The sequence below is a fragment of the Falco rusticolus genome, chromosome 7 (assembly GCF_015220075.1).
Source record: "Falco rusticolus isolate bFalRus1 chromosome 7, bFalRus1.pri, whole genome shotgun sequence".
Lineage (NCBI taxonomy): Eukaryota > Metazoa > Chordata > Aves > Falconiformes > Falconidae > Falco > Falco rusticolus.
Window position 1 is genome coordinate 70,657,573 of NC_051193.1, and position 23,568 is coordinate 70,681,140.

Below are 23,568 nucleotides of genomic sequence, written 5' to 3' on the forward strand. Positions count from 1 at the left end.
CACTGGTAACTTCACCGTTGGTCCCTGTGGGGTCAGCAAAGCTGGGGTTTGCTGGAGTTGCCAGCACAGCAGCGGCTTGTGGGGATGACAGGTGGGTTCCGACAGGGTTTTTTAAAAAGATTTTTATTGGAAAATAAAACAAACCCCATTTTCCAAAAGAAGTGAGAGCTCCCACCCAGCACCGGTGTCAGCGTGTTGAAGGCAGAGGGGCTACAGCCCCAGCATGGACACATGTGGTGAGAAGTGATGGAGAGGGGATGTGGTGGTTCCTGGGGGCAGTGGATTTGTTTCCCCCAGCTGCTGCAGGGAAGTCATGCCCTGGCTGAAGGGATGCTGGAAGAGCTGAGGGCAGTCCTCACGTAAGTAAGGGGCGAGAGTGATGGGGTTACTCAGGCATTCAACACTCAGCCCTTCCCTCCAGCACCAGTACCCGGTAGATGAGTGAGGAGGGTCCTGGGCTTGCCAAAGGACGTGCTAAAGACACATCTGTGTCAGAGGATGGAAAAAAGTTGCGGTCTCATCCCAGCTCTCCAGGCGCATCCCAGCAAACCTAGGACACCAGCTGAAAGGAGGCGAGTGGGATGCACTGGCAGCAGTGGCAGGGAGCAGGGCAGTACCTCCTGCAGGGCGGGTGGGTTTGCTCTCTACAACACTAGTGATTAAAACAAGGCATCTCAGTGAAAGAGGAGGTCATCGAAAGGAGGAAGGAGAGGAGGAGGAGGAGGAGGAAGACTGGAGCATGGGCCGGCTGCAGCTGGGCATCCAGCCCCATAGGCACCGTGTTGAGGGGCCAAGGAGGATGCTGGCTTCCCGCTCTAGTCCTTCCCCTTGCCCTTCTTTGCTGCATCCGAGAAACAGAGGAGACAAGGGTTAGTGCATCTGCTGCAGCCCACCGAGCCCCCAGACGCTGCCGTGGCAGAAGTGCAGCCAGCACGGCGCAGGGCCTGCATCCCTGCAGGCAGCCTACCCGCACCATGCAAAGCCACGCTTTACACCAGCCCCACTGAGGAGAGGGGGAAATCCTCATCCCAGTGGAGCTAGCAGTGACTTAGGGGGGGACACCAAGGTTTTTCCTAGCAGCACCTGCATCCCACCCAGCCAGCAACTGGACTTCGGGGCTGTCGCATGTGCTGATGCAGAGGGGAGAGCATACTGTGTGACCTCCCACACCACCAGCAAAGCCCAACCCCAGCAGGCCAAGCTACCCCTGGAAAGCCCCTGCCCAGGGTGCCAGTGGAAACCTTCTGGGGACAGGAGTGGTGGGAACTGACCTTTGGACTTCGATTTGATCTTGGAAGAGCAGGGCTTGGTCACATAGACAATCTCCTCACATTGGGCATTGTACAGGGCTTTCTTCAGGATGCCGGAGCGAGTTTTCACACCAGTCTGAGCGCTACATCCCCCCCAGCTCTCAAATTTGTACTTGCAGTCAGCTGGGAGGGAGGGGAGAGGCATCAGAGCTGGCCAGCACCCGGCGTGGTCCCCAGCACCAGCCACCCAGCCCAGGGTGGTCCCCAGCCACCGCCGCCACGCACCCACCTCCAAACTTCTTCTTCCAGTTGCAGGGGATCTTGCACTTGAGCTTCTTACTCTCGTCTTTGCAAGTTCCCTCACGGTAGCCCAGGCCACAGTCCTTGCTGTTGGGGACGCAGGGTCCCCAGCGCCAGTCCTCGCACTTGGAGCCGTCCTTCTTAGCCTTCTCTGCGAGGGAAGGCAGAGTGGGTGCTCACTGCAGGGACACAGGAGCACGCCCTGAGCTGCCCCCCGGCCCCCTGCCCCAGGCAGCCCCTCACCTTTCTTGTTTTTGCCAGCCTCGGCGGTGGCAGCCAGCAGGATCAGCGCCAAGAGGAGGAGGAGGAAGCCCCGGACCTGCATCCTGCCTGGGGAGGAGGGAGAGGGTGAGGCGGGTGGGATTTGGGGCAGTGAGGAGGGGGCATGGTGGGCTGCAGGCAGCCTGTCCGGGAGCGAGATGGCAGCTGCCTCTGTTGCACACATGCATGTACACCCCCATGCCCTGCTTGTTGCCACCCGTTACACCACATGTGTTAGTTGTATCAGGAAGGTTAATTGTGTATCTCAGCAACTGCCTCTGAACAGGGAGCTGTTGGGCTGGGAGCTTGTTCCCATCCCTGCAGGCACCCATTGCCTTGCGTGTGGCTGCAAGGCTCTGCGGGGACCCCCGCACCCTACACAGCAGCTGGGGAAGGCTCTTTGGTTGGGTGCACCCAGCACCAGGCTGCCTCAGCTGCCTGCGCCTGGAAAGCAAAGCAGCTCCCATTGGCATGCTGCTTCCCAGTGCTGGTCCCCAGGCCCTACCCCCCTGTATTTCTCCGTGGCTCCTTTATCCAGCACGCAGCAGGCTGCCACCCCGCACCAAAGAGCCCCGGGGCCACGGGAAGGCAGCTGCCATGGTACCTTTCTCCAGCTCCAGAGGAATCCAGGGAGGGAAAGAAAAAAGCCTAGCAAAAACAAACCCGCTGCCATGAGGGGTCTGAGAGCTAAACCAGTGGATTAAACACTAAAAAAAAAAAAATACATAAAGGCCCCACAGCGTGGGAACAAGTTGGAGAGATGGAGCGGGAGAGCTGCGCCCACTGCTGGCACCACATCCACCGGCACAGCACCCGTGCATGCACGGGGAGGGGGTGCATGCACCTGGGAGCAGGTTGGGGACGAGGGTGCACACACACAAGGGTGCAGCGCCCAGGGCCTTGCCCACACCACCACGGTGGCCTTGGGCTGGGTGATGGCTCCCCTCCAGCTGCCACCGTGAGCATCTGTGGGATGCTGCTGCCGACACTGGGGTCCCAGCTCCTGCTCCTGGCAGGAGTACAGCCATGCAGAGCTGACACCTCAAGTCTGGCGGCCCCTTCCCTGCTCCCCCAAAGCATTTTAGGATGACACCCGTATCTGCGTGGCAGCAGCCAGTCAGCAAATACATCACCCCTGCCCTGGGTTCACGATGGGCTTGGTGGGACCAGGCTGTAGAGGTAAGGATGCACCTCGTGCCCTGGGGGATGTCAGTGCAGGGAAGAGCCCGGGGTCAGCATTCCCTCTCACCCCCAGGCTGCCAGTTCGGAGAGAGCAGCTCTCCGCATTATTCAGGCTCCAGCACACTCACCTTTCATGCGTCCACTGCCACGAAGCTGCTGGCTTCGCTCTGCATTGAGCTGTCACAGGGAATTACACACCCCAGCTGGCTGAAGGCGCAGCCAAGGGGGTGCGAGCTGCCTTCCCCCTCGCCCAGTCCGGCTGGTAGCCATCCTGCCGAGCACGGCACGGCTCAGGCCTGCTCCCACCCAGCTGCCTTCAAAGGGGGCAAGAGCTCAGCCCGGATGGGCCAGTTACCGATGGCAAGGCTAGAGCTGAGCAGAGTTACAGGTCCTCCCGTCCCACTTCCTGCAGCAGCTCTTATGGGGTGGCACCTCTGATGCCCACACAGCATCCCCCTGATTTCGGGTGCTCTGCAAACTTCCACCCTCTGCTGCAGACCATTTCCCTGTGCTCCCGCACCCACCTCCCAGCCCAGGTGCCATGGACGCAGCCCGAGTGCCCAGGGCAGACAGCCCCAGCTGCCATGCTCACCCCTGCCTCCCTCCAGGCACAGACACCCTCTGCTCCCCACGGCAGGGGTACCGGGATCACCCACCCAGGGATGTGGGAGGGGAGGCTCCAAGGGGCAGCCCAGCTACAGCCCCAGGAACTCCTGAATCTGCTCCCAGGCTCTGCCCAGCACATCACATCCCCCAGGCAAAGGTCTGCAGTGATCCTCAGCTGTGGCTCATCCTAAAACTTTCAGAAAGGACTCGGCAGTGCAGTTTTCCAGCTCGTTTTCCAAGCAGCCTGGTCCCTTCCTTGCCAGTCAAACAAGAGCTGCTCTGGCTGGGCTGCCAGCGCCTTCAGGCGTGTTCGCACAGCCCAGCTCCTCCCGCATCCCTGTGGTGCCTGGCTCCTCTCCTGCTCAGATCCCGGCTGGCTCTCATCGCGTTGGTCTCTCCCAGGAACGGGCTGCACGAGCGGAGCAGCCTGGAGCTTGGCCACACCATGGCAGTCCCTGTTTCCCCTTCCCCCTGCACCTCTAGCTGCCCCGGGTTTGAATAATCTAGGATCAGCTCTATAAAAAAAAATAAAATAATCGCCTGGTGGTGGTGAAGCAAAGCCCAAATACCCAGCGCTGCAAGGGGCTCAGACCCCTCTCCGGACACTGCTCGGGGCCAGGCGATGCCACCAGCAAATGTGGGGGTCACACCACCCTCCCCAGATCCTGTCCCCTCGCCGCCGCCCCGATGCTCTCCCGGGAGCGGGGCAGCTGCTGGGCCGGCAGCCCGCCGGCACCCCCTCTTCCAGCAGCGGGACCCCTCGGCTGGGCTCCGCCTGCAGCTGGCCCTGGCAGAGGTGGGCGCAGGACCGCTGCCCTCCCTGCCTCACTGAGCTCCCCGCCTCCGGGCAGCGAGCCCAGCGCTTGGGGAGCCCCTGGCCCGGGGCGCCCAGGGACCGCCGGCTGCCAGGAGGGGGGGGGGCTGAGCTCTGCCTCACCGGGAAGCTCTGCTGGAGGGGAGCGGGGTGCTGGGGGGCTCTCCAGCAGGAGGTCTCACCTTCGCCTGGCAGTGAGGAGAAGGTGCTACTGGAGGAAAGGGGCTGCCGGGTGTCCTGCCTGCGCATCGCGGGGCACATTCCCACGCTGCCACCCCCTGCTCCCTCCCCCGGGCAGCTGCTGTGCCGGGACCCCAGCGCAGCCCCCTCCCCTCCCACCTCTCCCCCCCCCCGGACTCGCCCCCCGGCGGGGCTGGCGGTGCCGGGCCCCGGCCGGCGCATCTCGCCCCACCTGAGCCCTCCCCGAACCGGTGGGGGTGGCCCCCCAGGGTGGGGGGCACTGAGATCCCGAGCCACTGCCTCAAGCCCTGCCTGCTCCGCAGGAGTCCCGCCTGCCTCCAAACCCCAGCCCTCCTGCACCTCCAGGCACTTCCCTGGCTCCTGGCAGGCGAGCCCGCACCCGGGGTGGGGGGCTCCCCCCCAGACTCGACCATGCACCGCCCCCCGCCCCAGCAAAGCCCCTCGCCCCGCCGGGGAGCCCTCCGCCCGCGTTACCGCCGCCTCCCCAGCCAGGCGCCCGTCCCCGTGGCGTCGGGCGGGCGGCCCCACCATCCGCGGGGGCTTGGAGTGGGGGTCCGACCCCTAGTTCGGGGGGCGGGGGGTGTCCGGGGGGTCCCCGCCACTCACCTGCGGAGCGGTGCGCGGAGCGGAGCTGCTGCCTTTGTGTGGCGGCCGCGTGCGGAGCCCCGCGCAGCGCACAGCGGCCCCTGACGTCGGGCTCGGCTGGCAGCAAAAAGGTGGTTTTTTAGCCCAAAACTTTCCGCAGGCTCCTCCCCTGCCTGCCCACCCCCGGCCAGGCACAAAGGCAGGCCGGCCGGCCGGCGGAGGGACGGCCCCGGGGGGGCAGGCGGCCCCCCCAGCTCAGCCCGGGAGGGTGGGGGGCACGGCCCCGTGTCCACCTGCCTCACCTTCTGCCTCCGGGCTCTGCCTCTTGGGGGGCTCTGCAGAGCAGGGGGGTCCGGCTGGCTGCGCACCCCGACATCAGCCCCGGGTGGCTGCAGGGCTGCGAAGGGGGTGAGGGGCTGGAGCATCTCCCCGGGGAGGAAGGGCTGAGCGGGCGGGGGCTGTTCAGCCTGGAGAGGAGCAGCCGAGAGGGGATGTCACCCATGGCTGCAGGTATCCCCGGGCGGGTGCCCAGGGGACGGGGCCAGGCTCTTCCCAGCGGTGCCCAGCGGCGGGACGAGGGGCACCGGGCACAAACCGCCACACGGCCGGTTCCCTCTGAGCAGGAGGGAGAACGTGTGTCCCTGGCGGGTGGCGGGGCGCTGGGCCGGGCTGCCCAGAGCGGCTGGGGAGGCTCCTTCTGCGGGGCCATGGTGCAGCCTGCGGGGAGAGCCTGCGGGGGGGGATGGGGCTGGGGGCTCGGGGGGCACTGCCCGCCCGCGCCGGTCGCTTGGGGGTTCCATAAACAGCCGGGCAGGGGGTCCCATGGGTCTGCTGCTCTGAGACCCACTGGAAGATGGCCCCTGGGGCTGGATGGAGTGAAGGGAACTGCCCTGTGTCTCCACCAGCTCCGTGGATGCCTCCTTCCCCATCAAGGCTTTGATGGACCAACCTGCCATGGTTCCGGCCCTTTTCACCCTTTTCCACATGCTCTGCCCCAGCTACACTGGGGGGGGGTGGGGGGGGTGGCGGGCAGGGGGTAGCCTGCTCCACACCAAAGCAGCACATCACTTTCATGCTGGCCCCGGTGCCCGTCCCTAGCTCAGCCATGCTGCAGCCCATCTCCCTGTACCAAGCAGCAATGAAAGATCAAACCAGCACTTGGGGATGCAAAGGACCTTGCAGAAATGCCTGCTCCCTTCTCCCTATCACCCACCATTCCCTACCACCCCCCACCCCTGCCCCTCACCTTTTCTGAGGAGGTAAGGCAAGGCAGAGGCCAAGCCAACTCTCTTCTGGTGTTACCAGCCAGAAAGGCAAGCGTCATGCCAGAAGAATGGGGCTGTGGTGGGGAACTGAGCCATTTTTCCACCTCTTACCCTGGAAGAAGGCTGCTGAGAGCAAGGCTGCCACAGGTGGGGTTGTAGGAGAGGGGGAGGCCCTGTTTTTTATGAGCTGCTTCACAACCACGAATGGCTTTCTGAAGGTTTCCCGCATTTAGCTGGCACCCTGCCGGCAGTTTCTTGAACATCTGAAGAGGTTTGGAGAAGGGCTGGCAACCAGGGGAACATGCCATCTGCCCTGTGTGCTGCACACACAGTAACGGGTGCTGCTCTGGGTGCTGAGGGGTCTGGGTGTGCCGGGCTGGACCTCTTGGCACAGGGTGCAGAAATGGGTCCCAACAGGTGGACAGGTGGCAAAGCCGATAGTCCCCCGTCACCAGGCCTTTAAATCCCAGCTGAAGCAAGCTGCTGAGACAGGCTCAGGGACAAAAGGAAGGGGAAGGGTCCGGGTGTGCTGCTTTTGGCTGGGGTTCAGCAGCCCCAGGTTTCCACGGCTGAGTTACGGGGCTGAGGTGAGCAAACCAGTGCCTGGTGGAGCTGGGAAAGCCAGGTGTGGGGCAAGAGCCACTGCTCTTCACCCACCCCTGCCCAGGGGCCAGAGACCCCAGTGGGGTCCCCAGGACAAAGCAGCCCAAGGGATGAATGGCAAAGCCCTGTAGAAATTTTCACCCCTTCCTCTGTTTCCAGGGGTGACATTTCTCTTCCCCTCCTGTTGCCTCCTTGCGCTGGGGACCAGGAGGCAGGTGCTGGCCGCATGCGACAGCAGAGATGCATTGGTGCACATCTCATCAGTGGCTGTGCTTGGTCCCTTCAGGCTCTTTCTGAAGGATGGAGGGGGGAATGGCTCCTTCCCCAGCTCAAACAAGCAGCAGAAGGCGGTGTTTGCAGAAAGGGGCCTCATCCCGAGGGAAGGAGGGAAGAGAGGGAGCATGACCAACCCAGGTGCATTCCCCTGCAATTGCTTAACTCGAGTTTTTTACCTCTAAAAACGTCACGAGATAATTCATGGCATGTCAGCTCCGCATTTTCCATCTCCTTTTGAAGCCTGGTCCTTGGGGCACTGTTAGTGCACGGTGCGGCAGTGCCAGCGCAGGGACACAGCTGTGTGGGGCGGGGGGGATGTGTTCCTTGTTCAGACTTGCAGAGGCGGCCGTGTGGCAGGTAATCATTAACCGGGCCAATGGCTGTCACTCTGTTTAACTCAGGCTGGGCTTGCACAGGCTTCTTTCATGTGTGCACCCTGTGCATACCTCCCCAGGTTCCCATCCCACGTGTTTCCATCCCACAGGAGGCCAGACTGACCTCTGGGCCCCCGACACCCGGCTGAAAGGAGGGATGCTGAGGCCCTTAAAGAGAGGAGGGCAGGGCTCACTGACTGTGCCTTTCCTAACACCCTGCATCACAGTGATCCACAGTGATCATATTTTGGGACCACTTCTCTCCCCCACCATAAATTTGACACCAGGACGGCTGGAAAACTCTCATTGCTATGGTTACTGATGCTCCTCGCCTCTGCCAAAACACGGGCCAAGCGCCAACGCGCCGGGATCTGGGCACTGAAGTGGAGCACGCTCCCTCCTCCCAGTCACACGTACGCCTGGTCCCTGCAGCCCAGGGAGGCTGGGACAATTCAGTGTGCCTTACACCAGCTACAGACCCCCACTGTTAGCTCTGGGCAGGAGCTGAAAGGCTGAAGGTGATGAAAGGGAGGCACGGGGGGGGGGATGGGGGGGGTGGGGGGTGGAAGGGACAGCGCAGCCGGGGAAGGAGGCTGCTTCTCCGGGTGGAGAGGAGGCGGCAGCAGCAACAGGCAGGCTGCCAGGCTGCCCTCAGGAATCCAAGTTTAAGGTATGAGTATAGATCCTCATCAGCCACCGCGTCCATCTCCGGCTCCCTCATCAGCCACCGCCAGCCAGAGCGATTACCTCTCATTCGCAAAGAAAACTCTGCCGGAGAGATGGAGTCGGCTGCAGTTATCCTTACCCGTCTGGGGCTGGAAGAAGTGTCCCTAATCCTCTGCTTTTGTAATTGGAGAGTAGTCCTCATGCCAGAGCAGTGCAGATAATCCCAGCCCTCAGCACTGGAGACAGGACCGCAAGGCCCCCCTCTGAAGCTGGGAACGAACGAGAAGAGCCCCCAAGCAGGCTTGTGCCCTGCAGAGCGGCGTGGCTGGGGACAGCTCAACACACAAAAAACCCCAACAACCAAAACAATAGCCGATAAAAACATTTAGAAATCTGGAGGCTGGAGGCTGCTGTGGTACCCACCGACAGCCATGTGACTACAAAGGGCAGGGCAGGGCTGCCGCTCCGGAGTGGGGCAGCAACAGCAGGCTGCCAGCTCCTGCCTCGCGCTTCCGAGCCTTTCTGGATCACCTGGGATGGCAGCAGGCTTTCTCCCTGTTGTACGTTACACCGAATACCAATGCATGCCACAGAATTAAGGGAGAAGGTCCCTCAGGACAAAGACCCTGTACCCAGCAGCTGTCCCAGAGGGATGTTGTGCAGGGAAGCAGGCAAGGACCTGGCTCGGCAGGGAACTCCCAAGAGACCCCCCCAGTTAGGACAGGCGCAGAAGCCTCGGGGCACAACCTCACTCACACTGCACGGGACATCACTGGTGCACCACATTCTTGCAGATGCAGCAGGAGACAGGAACTAAAACATCCATCTCTTTATTTCAATGGCAAGAAACAACAACATCCAAACAGTCCAAGTCAGAAAGCAACGGGAACACAGGCTCGTGCCAGGCCCTGGGCCTGCTGGAGCCGGCACCCTCACAGAGTTACAAAAATACAATCCTACAACAGCGTCTAGGAAACACAGACCCAGGTATTGCACAGAACCCCTGCCCTCAGCAGGCAGGGTGACCAACACCCCCTCCGCCTTCGCCGAAATACAAGCCAGGCTTGGAATTGCACAGCAACTCAGCTCACGCGCACACGGAGGGGCCAGGCGGGGAAGGGGACAGTGTGTCTCTCAACTACCTGTACAAAAACTATAAGGGAAGATACAAAACTGGGCAGAAAGAGGGAAGCTGGGGTTGTAAATGCCTCCGGGCCGGGCTGGGCATCCCAGCTGGCGAGGCAGCAGTTTGGACCTCTGAGAAGACGACAGTGCCTTGTCTGTTGGTGGTCTGTGAGCAGTGCTGATAGGAACTTCGGGTGCTGCTGGAGCATCCCAGCTCTGAAGACATCGGGGTGCTGTTGTTAACTGTCAATGCTGCCGCTGGCCCCTGGCCCCCTGCACTGCACCTCAGCTCCCCACCACAGCATGCCCCAGCCTCCAAGGAAAATGTGTCCCCCCCAGCCAAAAAACTTGAAGAGTATTCTGGTGCTTTGTCATCCTCATACCCTTTTTTTGGTGTTGGTATCAGGAGGGATTCAAATGACACCACCCAGCACTGCCCAGCAGGCGCAGCTGGGTGTGAGGGCAGGTGGGACCATACATGCAGCAGTAGCACCCTCTCCTGGGACCCAAACTGCAACCTGTTCCATGCCCACCGCCCACCCAAAGGTGCCAAGCAGGTCTGCAAGGCACAAAGCTGTGAGCTCTCCCCCTCTTCTGGCACCTCCTGGTCCCAGACACTGCCAGTTCTGCGAAAGCCTTGCTGAAGGGCTGGCTCGATGCCTCTGCACACACTCAGCACCCACAGCATCTGCAGGGGAGACGGGTCATGGTGCCTCGCGCCCCATGGCAAAGTGGCAGGTGAAATGCCATCCCATTGCAACTTGGGGCTGGAAGCCCTAATGCTCCCTAAGCATCCAAATCCCTCTTTCTGCTAAAACTGGAGAGGATGAGCTGGCATCCCATCCAGGGAGCTTGTGTCTGGGCTAGGTGTGCTCCCAAGTTTTCCCTGCAAAGCCCTGTGTCCACTTTGCGGCGACAGCAGGAGTCGGACTCAGAGGATGGATGTTGACAGGCTGGGGGGCATGGGAGGAATCCCTGACAGCAGCACTGCCCCCAGCACTGCTCCTCCAGCCCAGTGCAATATCTAGCATCAGCAGGGGGGGTTGAAGCGGGGAGGGCAGCCACGTTCAAGTCAGCATCTGGGAAATGTAACAGGCTCCACCGCAGCCACCGCCCAGGCCAAGCGCAGCTCTCCACCAAGGCTACGTGCTGCAGCAGGCTCGCGAAGAGATGCCCAGCAGTCACTGGGTGTGCAGGCTGCCCCATCCAGCCCTGCGAGGGAAGGGTGGTGCAAGGGCTCGGTAGCCTTCCTCCTTGCCATCCCTGCCCTGGGCCAGGCTGCTGGCTGGCTGAGCACTAGAGCAACCAGGAGGGCAGCAGCTGCCCTGCTTCCAGCTGCACCAGTCCCAGATGCTCCAAGGAAAGCCTGGGTGTGCGAGGGACTTCTCTTCTGCTGCAGAAAGCCCCCGCAGGGCAACACAGAGACTCAGGGCAGCCCCAAGCTGCTGGGAGGGAGGACGAGGCAGTAAGTCATGGTATTTTCCTTGTGGCAGTCTGAGGCTCACGGCCTCTGCCCGCACAGCCTGTGCCTCCCGCAGCTGTGCCAGACAGGGGAGGAGGACAGGACGAACCTAGCCAAGCATCTAAAGGAGGGCACTTCTGGCAGGGGAGGGGCAAGCAACGATATCCCACAAGGATCATCGGTAGGAGCCTATGGAGAGGCAATGGCATCACTCCCGTGCACAAGGGTGACAAGGAGCTTCAGCCTGGCCTGCCCTGGCAGATCTGCGGGATGGAGCCCATCCAAGGGCAGGGAACGTGGTGGCCGAGGGGTGAAGGGAGACACAGACACAAAGAGCCAGGCTTCAAGTCCCAAATACCCACTGTCCTCATAAACAGAGTCCCAGCCCAGCCTGGGGCAGAACTCTGCTGTCTCCATCTCCTCCAGGGACCAGGTTGACATCTAGGGAGGGCTGAGCCAGACTCACAGCTCTGCCAGTTGGCATCGTCCTGTCCTCACCCTGCCCGAGCTGGCTTGGGCTAAGGCACGCCGAGCACTACACAGCTGTCTCCTGGTCCTCCCGCTGGATCATCTGGTAGTGCTGTCGGTTCTCGAGGTAGGCAGCTAAGTCAGGGTCGTTGGCTTTCTCAGCCCGGTGCTTGGGGGTGTCTCCCTGCATACGGGAAGCAAAAGATGTCAGAGTGCTGAGCACTACCTCAACGCTGCCTTGGCACCCAAAGGTGCCCCCAATTCCCCCACCAAAAAGGTGGCTGCAGCTGGGTCCAGCAGAACCCTGAGGCGGGTGGTAGCCAAATGCCCATGTGCTCACCACAGAGTGAAAGCGTGCTCCCGAGGAGCCTGACTTTGCTGCAGGGCTGGAAGCTGACCCCTGAAGGGCCATCAGCCCCGTTGCACTGTCCAGGACCAAGACTGGCCCTGACTGTCACCCCTCGAGAGGAGGCAAAGGTTGGTCCCCATGACCTGCTCCTACCTGGTGCCGGGGAGGCAGGCAGGAGAGGGTGAGGAATGAGGGGTATGTCTGGGGAATGCCCGGGAATACCAACCCCCCTTCCCTCGCAGCCTGGCCAGCGCTCCGGGCTCCCGGTGGAGGCTCACATTTCACCAGCTTATTGCAGCCATCTGGACTGTGTCCACTAATGAACTCCCGCACTCCATAAAAAGCAAATCTGTTAACAGCTCCCAGCTCCGTCTCCTCTCCCCCTTCCCTCCCCCTGGCTCCTCGCTCCTCCTTGCCAAGCGCCCGGGCTCTGCCATGCCGCTCAGAAAGGCCACAGAAACCTGGCTCTGTGCCGCTGCCATTGAAAACCAGCCCCGGAAGGGATGCCCAGCCTGCCCGGCTGGTCCCCGGGTGCACAGTGGGATGCAGTGGGGTGCGGCGGGGTGCCGGGGACGCCAGGGCAGCCCACAGCCATTATTTCTCCAGCAGGAACAATGGTCAGACATGCAGAACCTCTGCCGGGCTGGGATGTGGCTGTGGATAAAAGCCCACCCGTGCACAGCTGGAGAGGTGTGACGCGCAGAGAAATCCCCTCTTTCACACGCACACCCCATGACCGGGCATGCCCCGCAGGCGTTCCCCAGCACCCACAGAAGTGGGGGGACAGAGACCACTCTGTGCCATGAGGCCGGCTCTCCTCAGGAGCCTCCTCCCCACAGCCCCCGAAAGCAAGCGCTCGTTGAACAAAGCGGAGGGAAAAAACCAGAGGAGGAATTGAGTTTCCTTCCCGTCCCCCCGCAGAAGCCTTGCTGCAAGGCTGCCTGCCCGCAGCCTGAAACCAGAGCTGCCAGGGCCCCCTACCCGGCTGGGCTCAGGCACGGCAGGCCATAAGGCTGGGTCTCCCTCACCGCTGCAGCATGCACCATCACCCCGCGCCCAACCCCTGCTACAGGTCTTGATGCTGGAGTTTCTAAGGAGGTGGGTTCCTGCCTGTGCAGGCAGGCTGTGATGGAGGCCCAGGTGAGGTCACCGCAGCGGCGCAGGGGGGTCCCCAGACAGCTACAAACCCGGACACGCGTTTGCACAGGCACATGCAAGCCCCGTTCCCTGGGGCAGCCGTCGTGCCCGAGCAGGGCTGCCTTTCTTGCTGGCGGGTTGGGGGCTGCTCCCCTTCTTCAGGCAGATGAGGGGGCTGGGTGCAGAGAAAGGCTGTTGCCCCCAAGAGCTGCCCTCTCCCCTTGAGTCTCCAGCCCTGCTCCAGGAGCTGTGCAAGAACCGATAGCCAGGACCAAGGAGGAGCAACGGGGAGCCAGGATTGTCTGTACAGCACCTCCCTGGCAGCTGGCAATGGGACTGAGCACTGTCCGAAGTGGCCACCACGCTCCACCGGCCCCAGCAAGTTTGCACCCCTTGGCTGGGCTCCTACCCTGTGTCCCAAACCCACAGGCTGCACCTTCTTGGCCTGTTCTACACCTCCACCACCACAGCCCATGGCTACAAGCCTCCACCAGACAGATGTGACCACGTCCTCGCTGCCGCACACCGGCCCTGGGAGCCTCCCGTACCAAAACAGAGCCTCAAGCCCCCTTCCCCGTGTGACTCCTCTGCCAGGGCTGGCACAACTCCCCAGCACCAAGGCACGTCTCAATGAACTCAGCGTGCCAGGGAAAGCGCTGCCACTGCCTCCTCCTGCCCCCCCAGCTTCACCCGCCAGGGAGCTCCCGGTGCCCCCCGCACGGCCGCCCGAAGGGGAGAGGGGGGAGCCCTGCAGCTGGGAGGGAGCTCCAAGCGAGAATGTCCTTGCTCTGACCCCGGCTGGTGGGAAGGGGGAGACAAGGATGAGACATTCCAGCCCCTAGCTTCTAATTTAATAAAACAACAGGGAGAGAGGCGCGGGGAGGAGAGGGATTTAACCCCTCTGCAGCTGGGCTCCGCTGGGCAAGCACGGGTGCTTCTCGTCAGCTCCTCTCTGGCTGGCAAAGACCCCATCCAAAGCACCCCTGCTCCGCTCTCCTGCCAGCCCGCTGGTGTCCCCCCCCCGAAAGCCCCACTGCCAGCCCCACTGCCAGCCCTCCCGTCATCACCTGCAGGTCCGTCTTCATGAGCGAAGCCCCAGCCTCCACGATGTAGTGGCAGATAGTGCGCTGGCGTAAGGCTGCAGCCTGGTGCAAGCTGGTTTCACCGCTGGGGAGGAGAAAGCGGGAGATGTGAGGTGTGTCCCCCCCGAACAGGGACAAGCAGCACAGGTGGCAGCAAGGGACAGCAATTCCGAGGCAGCGGGAGCTGACCGTGGGTTGTGTGCGTGCGGCCAGGCAGCCCTGGCAGAGGAGGGGGTGCGACTGGGACAGTCAGACTTGGGGACAGTCAGTCCAGAGTGGGCTGGGAACCGTGGCTGGTTAATTAGAATGAGAGCAGCTGATTACGTGCCCAGATGACCGGGCACCTCATAGAAGGTCTGGCCAACAGGTAATGGAAGTCAGTCAGCAACTTACTTCTCCTCCTCCGTGGCGTCGAGGATTTCTGAAGGGGCTGTGGAGAGACAGACAGTGCAGGGCGGGTGAGAGCTGGCTGTGGGGCAGGGACAGACCCACCTGCTCCCCACCCCGCTCCACATCTTTCCATAGGGGCTGCTGTTTTCATGCTGCCTGCAAAGGTCCTGCCTCCAAAGCACTCAGGCCAGCAACAGCATCTCAGCCCAGCTGAGCCCAGGGAGGAAGAGTTGTCATGGACTCATTACAGAAAAATATCGAAATCAAAACAAAGCAGCCTGTGTTTCAGTGGGAGCTGCCAAAAACAACAGGTCAGCTGCCCTGGAGGCAGAAGCAGGACACTGAGAAATGTTTCCCAGAGCCGTGCTGATCCCTGCCAGGATGCAGCAGCAGCCACAGGGGCAAGCTGGTACTGGCAGACAGATGCCAGGGAAAGCCTACATGCCAGAAGGATGGTGTAGCAAACCCAGAAGGAAGGGATCTAAGCCCAGGAGCACCCCTTCGGAGCAGAGGGTCAGGCTTTTTCAGCTGCTGGGCTCCTTTGCTGAGGGTGGCACTCTGGCCCCAGCTCACCGTTCTCAATGATGTATTTGACGATGTCTTTGCTCCCTGATTTGACGGCATGGTGAAGGACGGTCTGGCCCGAGGAGTCTCGCACCATCAAGTCTCTTCCAGCCCGGTGCAGCTCTTGGAACTGCAGGATGGCCAGATTGCTCAGGATGAGTTGCGTTTCCCCACTCCAAGCCCCAGGCCCTGGCATCATGTCCCCAGGTTGTGTGGATATTCGGGGCCTCGTGGGGAGCTTTGTCCAGCTCAGCCACACTGCCAAGTCCCTTCCCTCCACGTTCCCCAGGAGAGGAACAGGGCTTCTTGCCAGGAGCCTGCCTGGTTTCCAGCCACCACTCCTGGAGGAAGGCCCTCGACAGGAGCTGCTCCAGGGCAATCACGGAGCGTGGCTGGCAGGGCTTCCCACAGCCCGAGGCGCACGCCAGCCGAGCAGGCTGGAGGAGACTGCCCGGAGCCACCCCGGGCTGCTCATCGCAGTGGGCAGCGGGAATGCCTACCTTGCTAAAGTTGCCACTCTTGGCAGCTTCTATCAGGTCATCTGCAAAGAAGGGAGATGGGGCTGGGGTCAGAAAACTCCAGTAAGGCTGCTTATCTAATCCCAGAGCCAAGGGCTGGGCACCAGAGGCACGGAAGAGTCAGCTGAGGGTCCAGCATGAGCTCATCCAGGTGCTAACGCCTTGGTTAACTTGGTTTTACACAGCTCCTCCACCTTCGGGCATGTAAGGAACGAGCCAGGGGTAGGAGGGGAACACCACGTAGCTGGGGGCACAGCCAGACCTCAGCCCCAGGGAGAGGCATGTGCAGGGCGAGCAGCCTCTCTGCACGGGCAGGATGACTTGTGATGGGAGCAGATCTCCTGGGCATCAGCCAGCGGCCAGCCGAGACATCTCTCACCCATGACTCACTCACACTTCCAGGCACTGAGCTCTGCTCAAGCTCCAGGAAACTCTTTCCATTTGCTCAGCTCGGTGAGGCCCCTGACCTTGTGTTCCCACCTCCCCGCTTCCCACCAGCCACCTGGCAGAAACAGCCCCCCACCTCAGCCCAGGGCGCTGGGCTCCAGGTCGGGGATTAACCCCTCACCACATCATTTCCCGCACGGAGCAGCCGGGCAGGCGCCTGGCTGGGCTGCTCCACAAATCACTGTCAGGCCTCTGCTGCCCACCCCTGGGGTCACTGCAGGGCTCCCTGCTCCCACCCAGCACATGGGCGGCACGGCTCCTGCCTGCACACCCGGGAAAGGACAAGCCAAAAAATCCCCAAACGTGGTGGGGACCCAAAGCAGTGACCCGGGAGGGGATGTGACAGGACTCACCTCTGTGCGGGAGGCAGTGCTCAGGCTCAGCGCTGGAAGGGAAGAAGGAAACGTGTAACTAACCCTGCCAGCCCCAAGCTGCATGTCACCCCAAAGGGCACACAGCAGGGAGAGGAATGGCTGCGGAGAAGCCTGCCCATGGCACTCCCCCAGCAAGCAGGAGAGGCAGGCCGAGGGATTTTGCTGCTCTTTCGGCCATGCCACCTGCTTCTTCCCTGATCTGTGTTCCTCCCCATCCCCACTCCCATTTCTGCCGCTGCTCCCAGCTCCATCGCTCACCCGTACCCAAGGCTGGCCTCAGCTGTGCTGAAAGACACCCACACTCTTTGCTCCATGGGCCAGGAGCTGGAGCTTGACCCCGTGGCTGAGGCACCTGGTGGTGCCCCACTGCTTCCAGCACCGCTGGCAGAGGAACAGAGAAGACAGGATGGCATCTCACCCCTTGGTCTAACTCAGCGCTGAATTCCTGCTTGCTCCAGGGAGCGCCCCTGGAATCTAGCCCCAGGGATCAATGCTGCGAAGCCAAGCCTGACTCTCCCATTGCTGCCCATCCTCCCCGAGGTCCAGTGTCCCTATCATTTCAGACTCACCTGGGGGCAGGAGAGGAGGGTGGAGAGGAGGAAGAGGAAGGGAATGCAAAATGGTGCCCAGTGGGTGTGGCAGATGAGTCGACGAGGTCAGGCATGGCAGGAGAGGTGCTCACAGTCTGGGTGACCACTAGCTCTGGGTCCAGCACGTAGAGCTCATCCTGAGAGATCTCTGTCACATAGTTGAGGTGCTCCTGAAAGACACAGGTCAGCCCTCCTCAGAAGCAAGACGTGCTTCTGCACAGCTCCGTCCCCTCACACCCCACGCCTTGCAGCCCACCCACTCGCTCAGCAGAGCCGTGCCGGCTCAAAAATCCTGCAACCTGTGTGCAAGGGAAGCCTCCACATCTCCTTGTCCTTTTCAGGCTTCCTATCTCCTGCCAACTTAGCAGATGACCCGTACACCTCATCTCCACATCCTCCTCTCCAGATTATTAGGGAAAGTATTTAATACTGGTTAAGATAACCCCCAGTTGGTGGGTCCCCTAGGCAGCCTTGCTGTGCTGCTATTCCTCACCTGCTCTGCTGCAGGGCCCTGCAGGCAGCTTCCCACCCAAGTCTCTGTGCTCCCACCCATGCTTCCCCCCCTTTTCCATAGGAACCTGGAGGTGCTGGGGCTGGTCCTGGGCCAGGTGTCACACCACCCCTCAGGGGATGCCACAGGGCAGAGCAGCAGTGTAAGACCTGCAGGTCCCCAAGGCTAAAGCCTGCCTCTTGGTCTGCGTAAATGTGGGACACCCAAACACCTTCCTGGCAGATGCTGAGGGGGATGACGGTGGAGGACGAGGCTGCACTCACCTGTGCGCGGTCTATCCTGTAGAACCGATCGGCCGTTGTGGCTGCAAGACAGGGACAGAATGAGACAGGGTGATTCTTGGCATGAGACAACGGAGACGGCCACTTCCCACCACTGAGTGATAGTGAACTATCCAGTAATTTTGTGAATCGCAAAAACAAACAGCACCCCCCTTCCCTTCAGGACCCTGCTCCTCTCTTTACCCACGAGGCAGCTCCTTACACCTACAGACCACCATGCCCCTGCACAACATGCCTTTGCTTGCTGTCTCCCCCTCAGTGACTCCTGGCAGGGAGCCACAGGGAAGGCACCAACACACCTAGCTGATGCTGTGGCCTTTCTGGGGACTTTCAGGTGCTCCAGCGTTAGCCCAAGCAGACGAAGCCCAGGGCTCCACTGTGCACATCTCAGCATTCACTCACACCAGGTGAGGAACCGCTCTGATTTAACGTGGTGCGCCTCTTGCACAGTGCTGGGAAATGGGGGCACTGGGAGGAGAGGGAGCTCAGCTCAGCTGACCTGACTGAGTAAGGTCCCACGGACCACTACAAGACCATGCCAGAGCTTGTGACTACCAGGCACAACACAGCATGCCACCACCAGCTGTAGATCCCAGCCCCTGTCTCCTAGGATGGCAGGAGAGCTTCAAACCAGCCCCCAGCCTGCTGCTGGCAGCAGCCTGTCTGAGCGCATCCCCCTGCTCATTCCTCTTCTTCATCCCACAGTGGGAGAGGAACTCCAACACCAGCGGAGCAAGTGGCTGTGCTGGAACCAGACCCACGCAGCCACCACCCCTGGGGGAGCAGGGAAGGGCTGGGGACTTAGAGCATCACAAGGGCCAGCAGGACAAATACAAACACAGTGCCAGGACAATCAGGTTCCCACGCAAGGTGGCATTTCCCCCGTGTCCTGCCAGGCTGCTGGTGCCTGCCCTTGCTGCAGTGGGACCCTTGGGGACCCAGGGAATTCTCTCTGCAAACAGAGCGGGGACAGGCCAGAGCAGATGTGAGGAGTGAAAGAGCCGCATTGATCCTGTCCTGGCTGGAGATTTACAGCCAGGGAGCTGCTGCTGAAGGTCTGTAATTCAGCCGCTCGAATGAGCCTGTGCTGTCTTGAATGGAGCTCTGGCCTCTTTCCCGACACATCTTCCTGAGCCCAGAACCTGCTGCTGGGAGGGTGGCAGGGGGAGGAAAGCGGTGCTGGTACAGCAGTCCTGGCACAGACACCTGGCAGCAGCACCAGTGCAGGGCTGGAACCCCGAAGGGAGACGTTGCATCCTCTCCGCCTAGCACCGGGCTTCCCAGGCTCACACCCACAGCTGCACTCTACGGGAACAAGTCAAGGAGACGAAGCGCCACCAGCAATCACTTCTCTCAGCCAGCTTCCAGGTATAGAGGCAGAGCTCTGGAGCCTTATGGTCAACAAAAGCGAAGGGAGAGGAGAAAGCTACTTTCAGCAGAACCAGGACAAGGGAAGAAGCAGCATGGGGAGCCCAGCGGGGATGCTGCTCCCCACAGGGATGCTGATGCTGAGCCTGGCTGCCGGGTGCTGGAGCAGGGGGCCCCTGCCTGCACGACACAGGAGAGCAGCCCTGGCAGTCCCGCCAAGCTGCCTTCAGCTCTGGGCAGGAGACCAGCAGATGCACCTCACCCCACCGGTGGTCAGCAGGCAGAGACAGCCTGGGGCAAAGCACTGCTGCACCGGGTGCGAAGACCCCCGCGGCCCAGGGTCCCAGCCTCACGTGGCTCTCAGTGGCTTGTCGCCAAGGGGCTCTCCCCTCACCCCCCAAATTCATAGAATCATTGAGGTTGGAAAAGATCTTTAAGATCATTGAGTCCAACCGTACACCTAACGCTGCCAAGCCCACCACTAACCCATGTCCCCAAGTGCCACATCTGTGCGTCTTTTACACACCTCCAGGAATGGCGACTCAGCCACCCCGCTGGGCAGCCTGTCAGTGCGTGACCACCCTGTCCATGAAGGAATTGTTCCCGGTACCCCACCTGAACCTCCCCTGGGGCAGCTGGAAGCCGTGTCCCCTTGTCCTGTTGCTTGTCTCCTGGGAGCAGAGACCGACCCCCCCTGCCCACAGCCCCCTTCACCCTTCCATGACCCCATGCTGGCTGGGCCTGATCCCAGGCTGTCCCACACGTGCAGTGTGATGGCATCAGGACGAGCTGCTCCATAACCTTCCCAGCACCGAGACCAGGCTGACAGGGCTGCAGTGCCCCGGATCCTCCTTCCAGCCCTTCCCATAGATGGGCACCACGCTGGCTAACCCCCAGTCTGCTGGGAGCTCCCCAGTTGGCCAGGGCTCCGATAAATGGTGGGAAGTGGCTCGGAGAGCGCTGCCGCCAGCTCCCTCAGTACCCTCGGGTGGGTCCCATCCTGCCCCAGAGACCAGTGTGTGTCTCAGTGGTGTGGCAGGTCTCTGGCCATTTCCCCTCGGATTACAGGGGCTTCATTCTGCTCCCCATCCCTGCCTTCCAGCGCAGGGGGCTGGGTACCCCGGGAACAGCTGCTGTTACTGTTAAAGACTGAGGTGAAGAAGGCATCAGGTACCTCGGCCTTTTCCTCATCCTTTGTCACTGTGTTTCCCCTCACATGCAACAAAGGATGGAGATTCTCCTTAACCCTCCTTTTGTTGCCAACGTTTCATAGAACCATTTTTAACTGTCTTTTACGGCAGCAGCCAGATTAAGTTCTAGCTGGGTTTTGGCTCTTCTAATTTTCTCCCTGCATAACCTCATGACATCCTTGTAGTCCTCCTGAGGTGCCTGCCCCTTCTTCCGAAGGTCAGAAACTCTCCTTTTTTCCCTGAGCTCCAGCCAAAGATCTCCGTTCAGCCAAGCCAGTCTTCTTCCCCGCCAGCTTGCCTTCCCACACATGGGGACAGCCTGCTCCTGTGCCTTTAACATCTTCTTGAAGGATGTCCAGCCTTCCTGGAGCCCTCGGCCCTTCACGCTTGCATCCCAAGGGCTCCTAAGCAGGCCAAAGTCTGTACTTCCAGAAGTCCAAGATAGCGGTTCTGCTGACCTTCCTCCTCACTCCTCCAAGAACTGAAAACTATCATTTCATGGTCACTAATGCCCCAGACGGCCTCCAACCATCACATCACCCACCAGTCCTTCTCTGTTCACAACAATGGGTCCAGCGGGTGCCTCCTCTCGCTGGCTCCCCCACCAGCTGTGTCAGGAAGGTCTCTTCCACCCACTCCAGGAACCTCCGAGCCTGTTTCCTCTCTGCTGTATTGTATTTCCAACAGACATCTGGGAAGTTGAAGTCCCCCAAGAGAACAAGGGCTAGCGATCGTGAGACTTCTCCCAGCCACTTGCAGAGTATTTCATCTGCCTCTTCACCCTGGCTGGGTGGTCTGTAACAGACTCCCACCAGGATATCTGCCTTGTTGGCCATCCCCCTGACTCTTACCCATAAACACTCATCCCTACCGTCACCATCATTCAGCTCTAGGCAGTCAAGACGCTCCCTAACACACAGGGCTACCCCACCGCCTCTCCTTCCTTGCCTACCCCTTCTGTAGGGTTTGTAGCCATCCATTGCAGCACTCCACTTGTGCATGCGAACCCACCATGTTTCCGTGATGGCAACTACGTCCTAGTTTTCCTGCTGCACATTGGGTTCCAGCTCCTCCTGTGTGCTGCCCACATTGAGGGCGCTGGCGTAGATGCAATTCATTTGGGGTATTGACCCCACCACCTTTTTGGGGGGAGAAGCCCTAGTTCCTATGTGATCATTCTCAGGTGCTTCCATGGTTTCCAATACATCGATAACCCTTGTGCCTTTGCTGCCACATGGATCTCCATCCCCTGCCTCCACTGAGACAGCAGACTGAAGCACCTCACTAGCACGCCATCAGACACAGCCAGCACTCCCAGGGGAGGATGATACTCACAGTCCAGGAAGCACCACTTGGGTGACAGCTTCTGGGATGACAGTGTCTTTGGTTTGGCTCCATCTCCCTCCTGTATTTTAAAAAAAAAAAAAAAAAGAGGATTCAGTTGTGTCTCTTGGCCTCCCCATCTCTCCCCAGAGCATCCCCCCTGCTTTGGGAGGTCCTTGCAGACACGGAGGACCCCGGGCGCTTGGATGGAAAGGAGAACTTGAACACAGGCACAGCACACAGCGATGGGGAGCAGTCTGGGACAGGCTGGAGCCGACACACACCAGCTCACTGGAGAGGGGTGCCATGAGATGAGCCCACGAGACCACCACGGTGGACATACAGATGGGCCTGGGGGATGGAGCGAGGCCATACACACCTGGAAGAGCAGGCGTTCTAAAGCAGAGGGCTGCATAGGGAAATCCTGCAGAAAGGCAAGGTGTGCCATTACAGCCCTTATCTGGGCAGCCCCCCAGCCCCTCTCTCTTGCCACCAGAGTTGCTTAATGTGCTGCCACATCTGGCTTTACGCACTGCCTGGCCAAGGTCCCTGCTTTGAGGCCAGAGCACAGCGGTTACCCAAGGGGAGAGAAGAGGTAAACTGCAGGGTGACCAGGGAACACCAGCTCAATGCACAGCTTTAGAGGCGCAGGAGGATGCAGAGGCATCAGTCTACCAGGCTGACACTGCAGGGAAGTGTTACCCTCCGAGCCTGGGAGCTGCTAGCCACGTGCCTGCCTGCGTGTCTTCCCCAGTGCCTGGGCACAATGCAGGCAAGGGACAGGCATGCAGAGCAGGCAGAGTAAGGAGCAGATGTCAGCCTGGGCATGCAGCTCTGCAACTCAGCCCTGCAGGACCCCGTGCACACGCTGGATGGGATTCCCTCGGGCACAAGAGCCAGCTACCTGGGGACGGAGCATGGTCCCTTCAGTCTCCTGGGAGAAAACCAGACTGAGCAGCACGGCACCAGGAGGAGCGCTGCAGGCTCAGAAGGCACAGCTCACCAGGAACAAGGGTTACAACAGCCCGTGTCCGGGTCATGGACACGCACTAGCACATTGGCAGCAGCACAATAGTTAGTACTTGCAAATTAAAGGAGTTGGAGGGGGGACAACTCTAGCCCAGGCACCTGGGGAGGGCAGAGCTGTGCTAGGAAACACGGAGCCCGCACAGGGTTGAAGGAACACAGCACAGCAAGCAAAGGGACAGACAAAAGGCCCTTTTGTGGGGGTGACAGGTCCCCACAGGCTTTTTCAACTGTCCCATATTTTTTCTGGGTCGTTGACACCTGGAGAACAAGGTCTGAAGTGCAATGCTGAGAAAGAAGCTGCCAGAGACCAGGGAGCAACAAGCCACCCAGCATGGGATCCTGCCTCCACCACATGGTGAAGGCAAACCATGACCCGCTACCAGAAGTGGGGTGTGCGGTGATGTGTGCAGTTCAAGGAGGCTCAGAAATGCCTCCCCTGAGCCCCCTCCATCCTCAGCATCCAGGCGTAACCGCTTCCCACGCAGAGGCTCACCTCCTGCAGCCTCTCGATTTGGGTCCGGCACAACTCCAGATCGCTGTCTCCTGGAACCACGATGATCCCCAGCGGCACAGCTGCACGACAGGGCACAGACACAGCTGAGGGAGCAGCCCGTGCCCCATCCCCAACACCTCACACAGCTTAGCCCAGGACACTGCCAGACGCGGGGACGGTGGCTCCCACCCCTTGGTCACGCAGCTGGTCACTCACAGGCTTCCTTGAGCTTTTCCTTGTCGTAGTGCAGCGCCTCGTAGTCACGCATGCTGATTCGGCTCACCCGGATCCGCAGCCGCTCGGGCACCGGCTGCTGGCTGCGGCGGGGGGAAGAAAAGGGACGGGATCAGAAAATGACAGCCCCCTTTCTCCTTATCCCACTCACCCCTCCAAAACAGGCAAGAAGACACAGTCTTCTGCACAGACTGGGCTGGGGAGCTGGGCACCAGCAGCTTCTCCAGCATCAGGGTCTGGTCGTACTTCT

At 60.8% G+C, this 23,568-nt stretch overlaps 2 protein-coding genes across 5 annotated transcripts in view; both read right to left on the reverse strand.

The window, feature by feature from the left end:
• Nucleotides 1-104: 104 nt before the first annotated feature.
• On the reverse strand, nucleotides 105-5,311 carry MDK (midkine). Of its 2 annotated transcripts, none has more exons than XM_037395790.1 (5): nucleotides 5,221-5,311; nucleotides 1,794-1,880; nucleotides 1,540-1,701; nucleotides 1,272-1,433; nucleotides 105-841 (listed from the first exon to the last, which is right to left on the reverse strand). In XM_037395790.1, the coding sequence occupies exons 2-5, from the start codon at nucleotides 1,873-1,875 to the stop codon at nucleotides 816-818; spliced, it is 432 nt and encodes a 143-aa protein (XP_037251687.1). In that variant the 5' UTR covers nucleotides 1,876-1,880; nucleotides 5,221-5,311; the 3' UTR covers nucleotides 105-815. The 2 variants fall into 2 exon arrangements, with proteins under 2 accessions (XP_037251687.1, XP_037251688.1); XM_037395791.1 differs by having other exon boundaries at nucleotides 1,794-1,876; nucleotides 5,221-5,290.
• A 3,886-nt stretch (nucleotides 5,312-9,197) lies between these two features.
• Nucleotides 9,198-23,568, reverse strand: part of DGKZ (diacylglycerol kinase zeta) — a 46,778-nt gene continuing 32,407 nt past the window's right edge. For 2 of the 3 annotated variants that reach the window (XM_037395168.1, XM_037395167.1), the window contains exons 21-31: nucleotides 23,301-23,401; nucleotides 23,085-23,164; nucleotides 21,575-21,644; nucleotides 17,664-17,704; nucleotides 16,869-17,059; nucleotides 16,279-16,310; nucleotides 15,461-15,501; nucleotides 14,970-15,090; nucleotides 14,400-14,436; nucleotides 13,992-14,091; nucleotides 9,198-11,622 (exon numbers count right to left, since the gene is read on the reverse strand). In XM_037395168.1, coding sequence (XP_037251065.1) covers nucleotides 11,506-11,622; nucleotides 13,992-14,091; nucleotides 14,400-14,436; nucleotides 14,970-15,090; nucleotides 15,461-15,501; nucleotides 16,279-16,310; nucleotides 16,869-17,059; nucleotides 17,664-17,704; nucleotides 21,575-21,644; nucleotides 23,085-23,164; nucleotides 23,301-23,401 — 931 coding nt within the window. In that variant the 3' untranslated portion in view covers nucleotides 9,198-11,505. Of the gene's footprint in view, nucleotides 11,623-13,991; nucleotides 14,092-14,399; nucleotides 14,437-14,969; nucleotides 15,091-15,460; nucleotides 15,502-16,278; nucleotides 16,311-16,868; nucleotides 17,060-17,663; nucleotides 17,705-21,574; nucleotides 21,645-21,941; nucleotides 21,987-23,084; nucleotides 23,165-23,300; nucleotides 23,402-23,568 lie in introns of all 3 variants that reach the window. The other variant, XM_037395166.1, reaches the window with a different exon arrangement.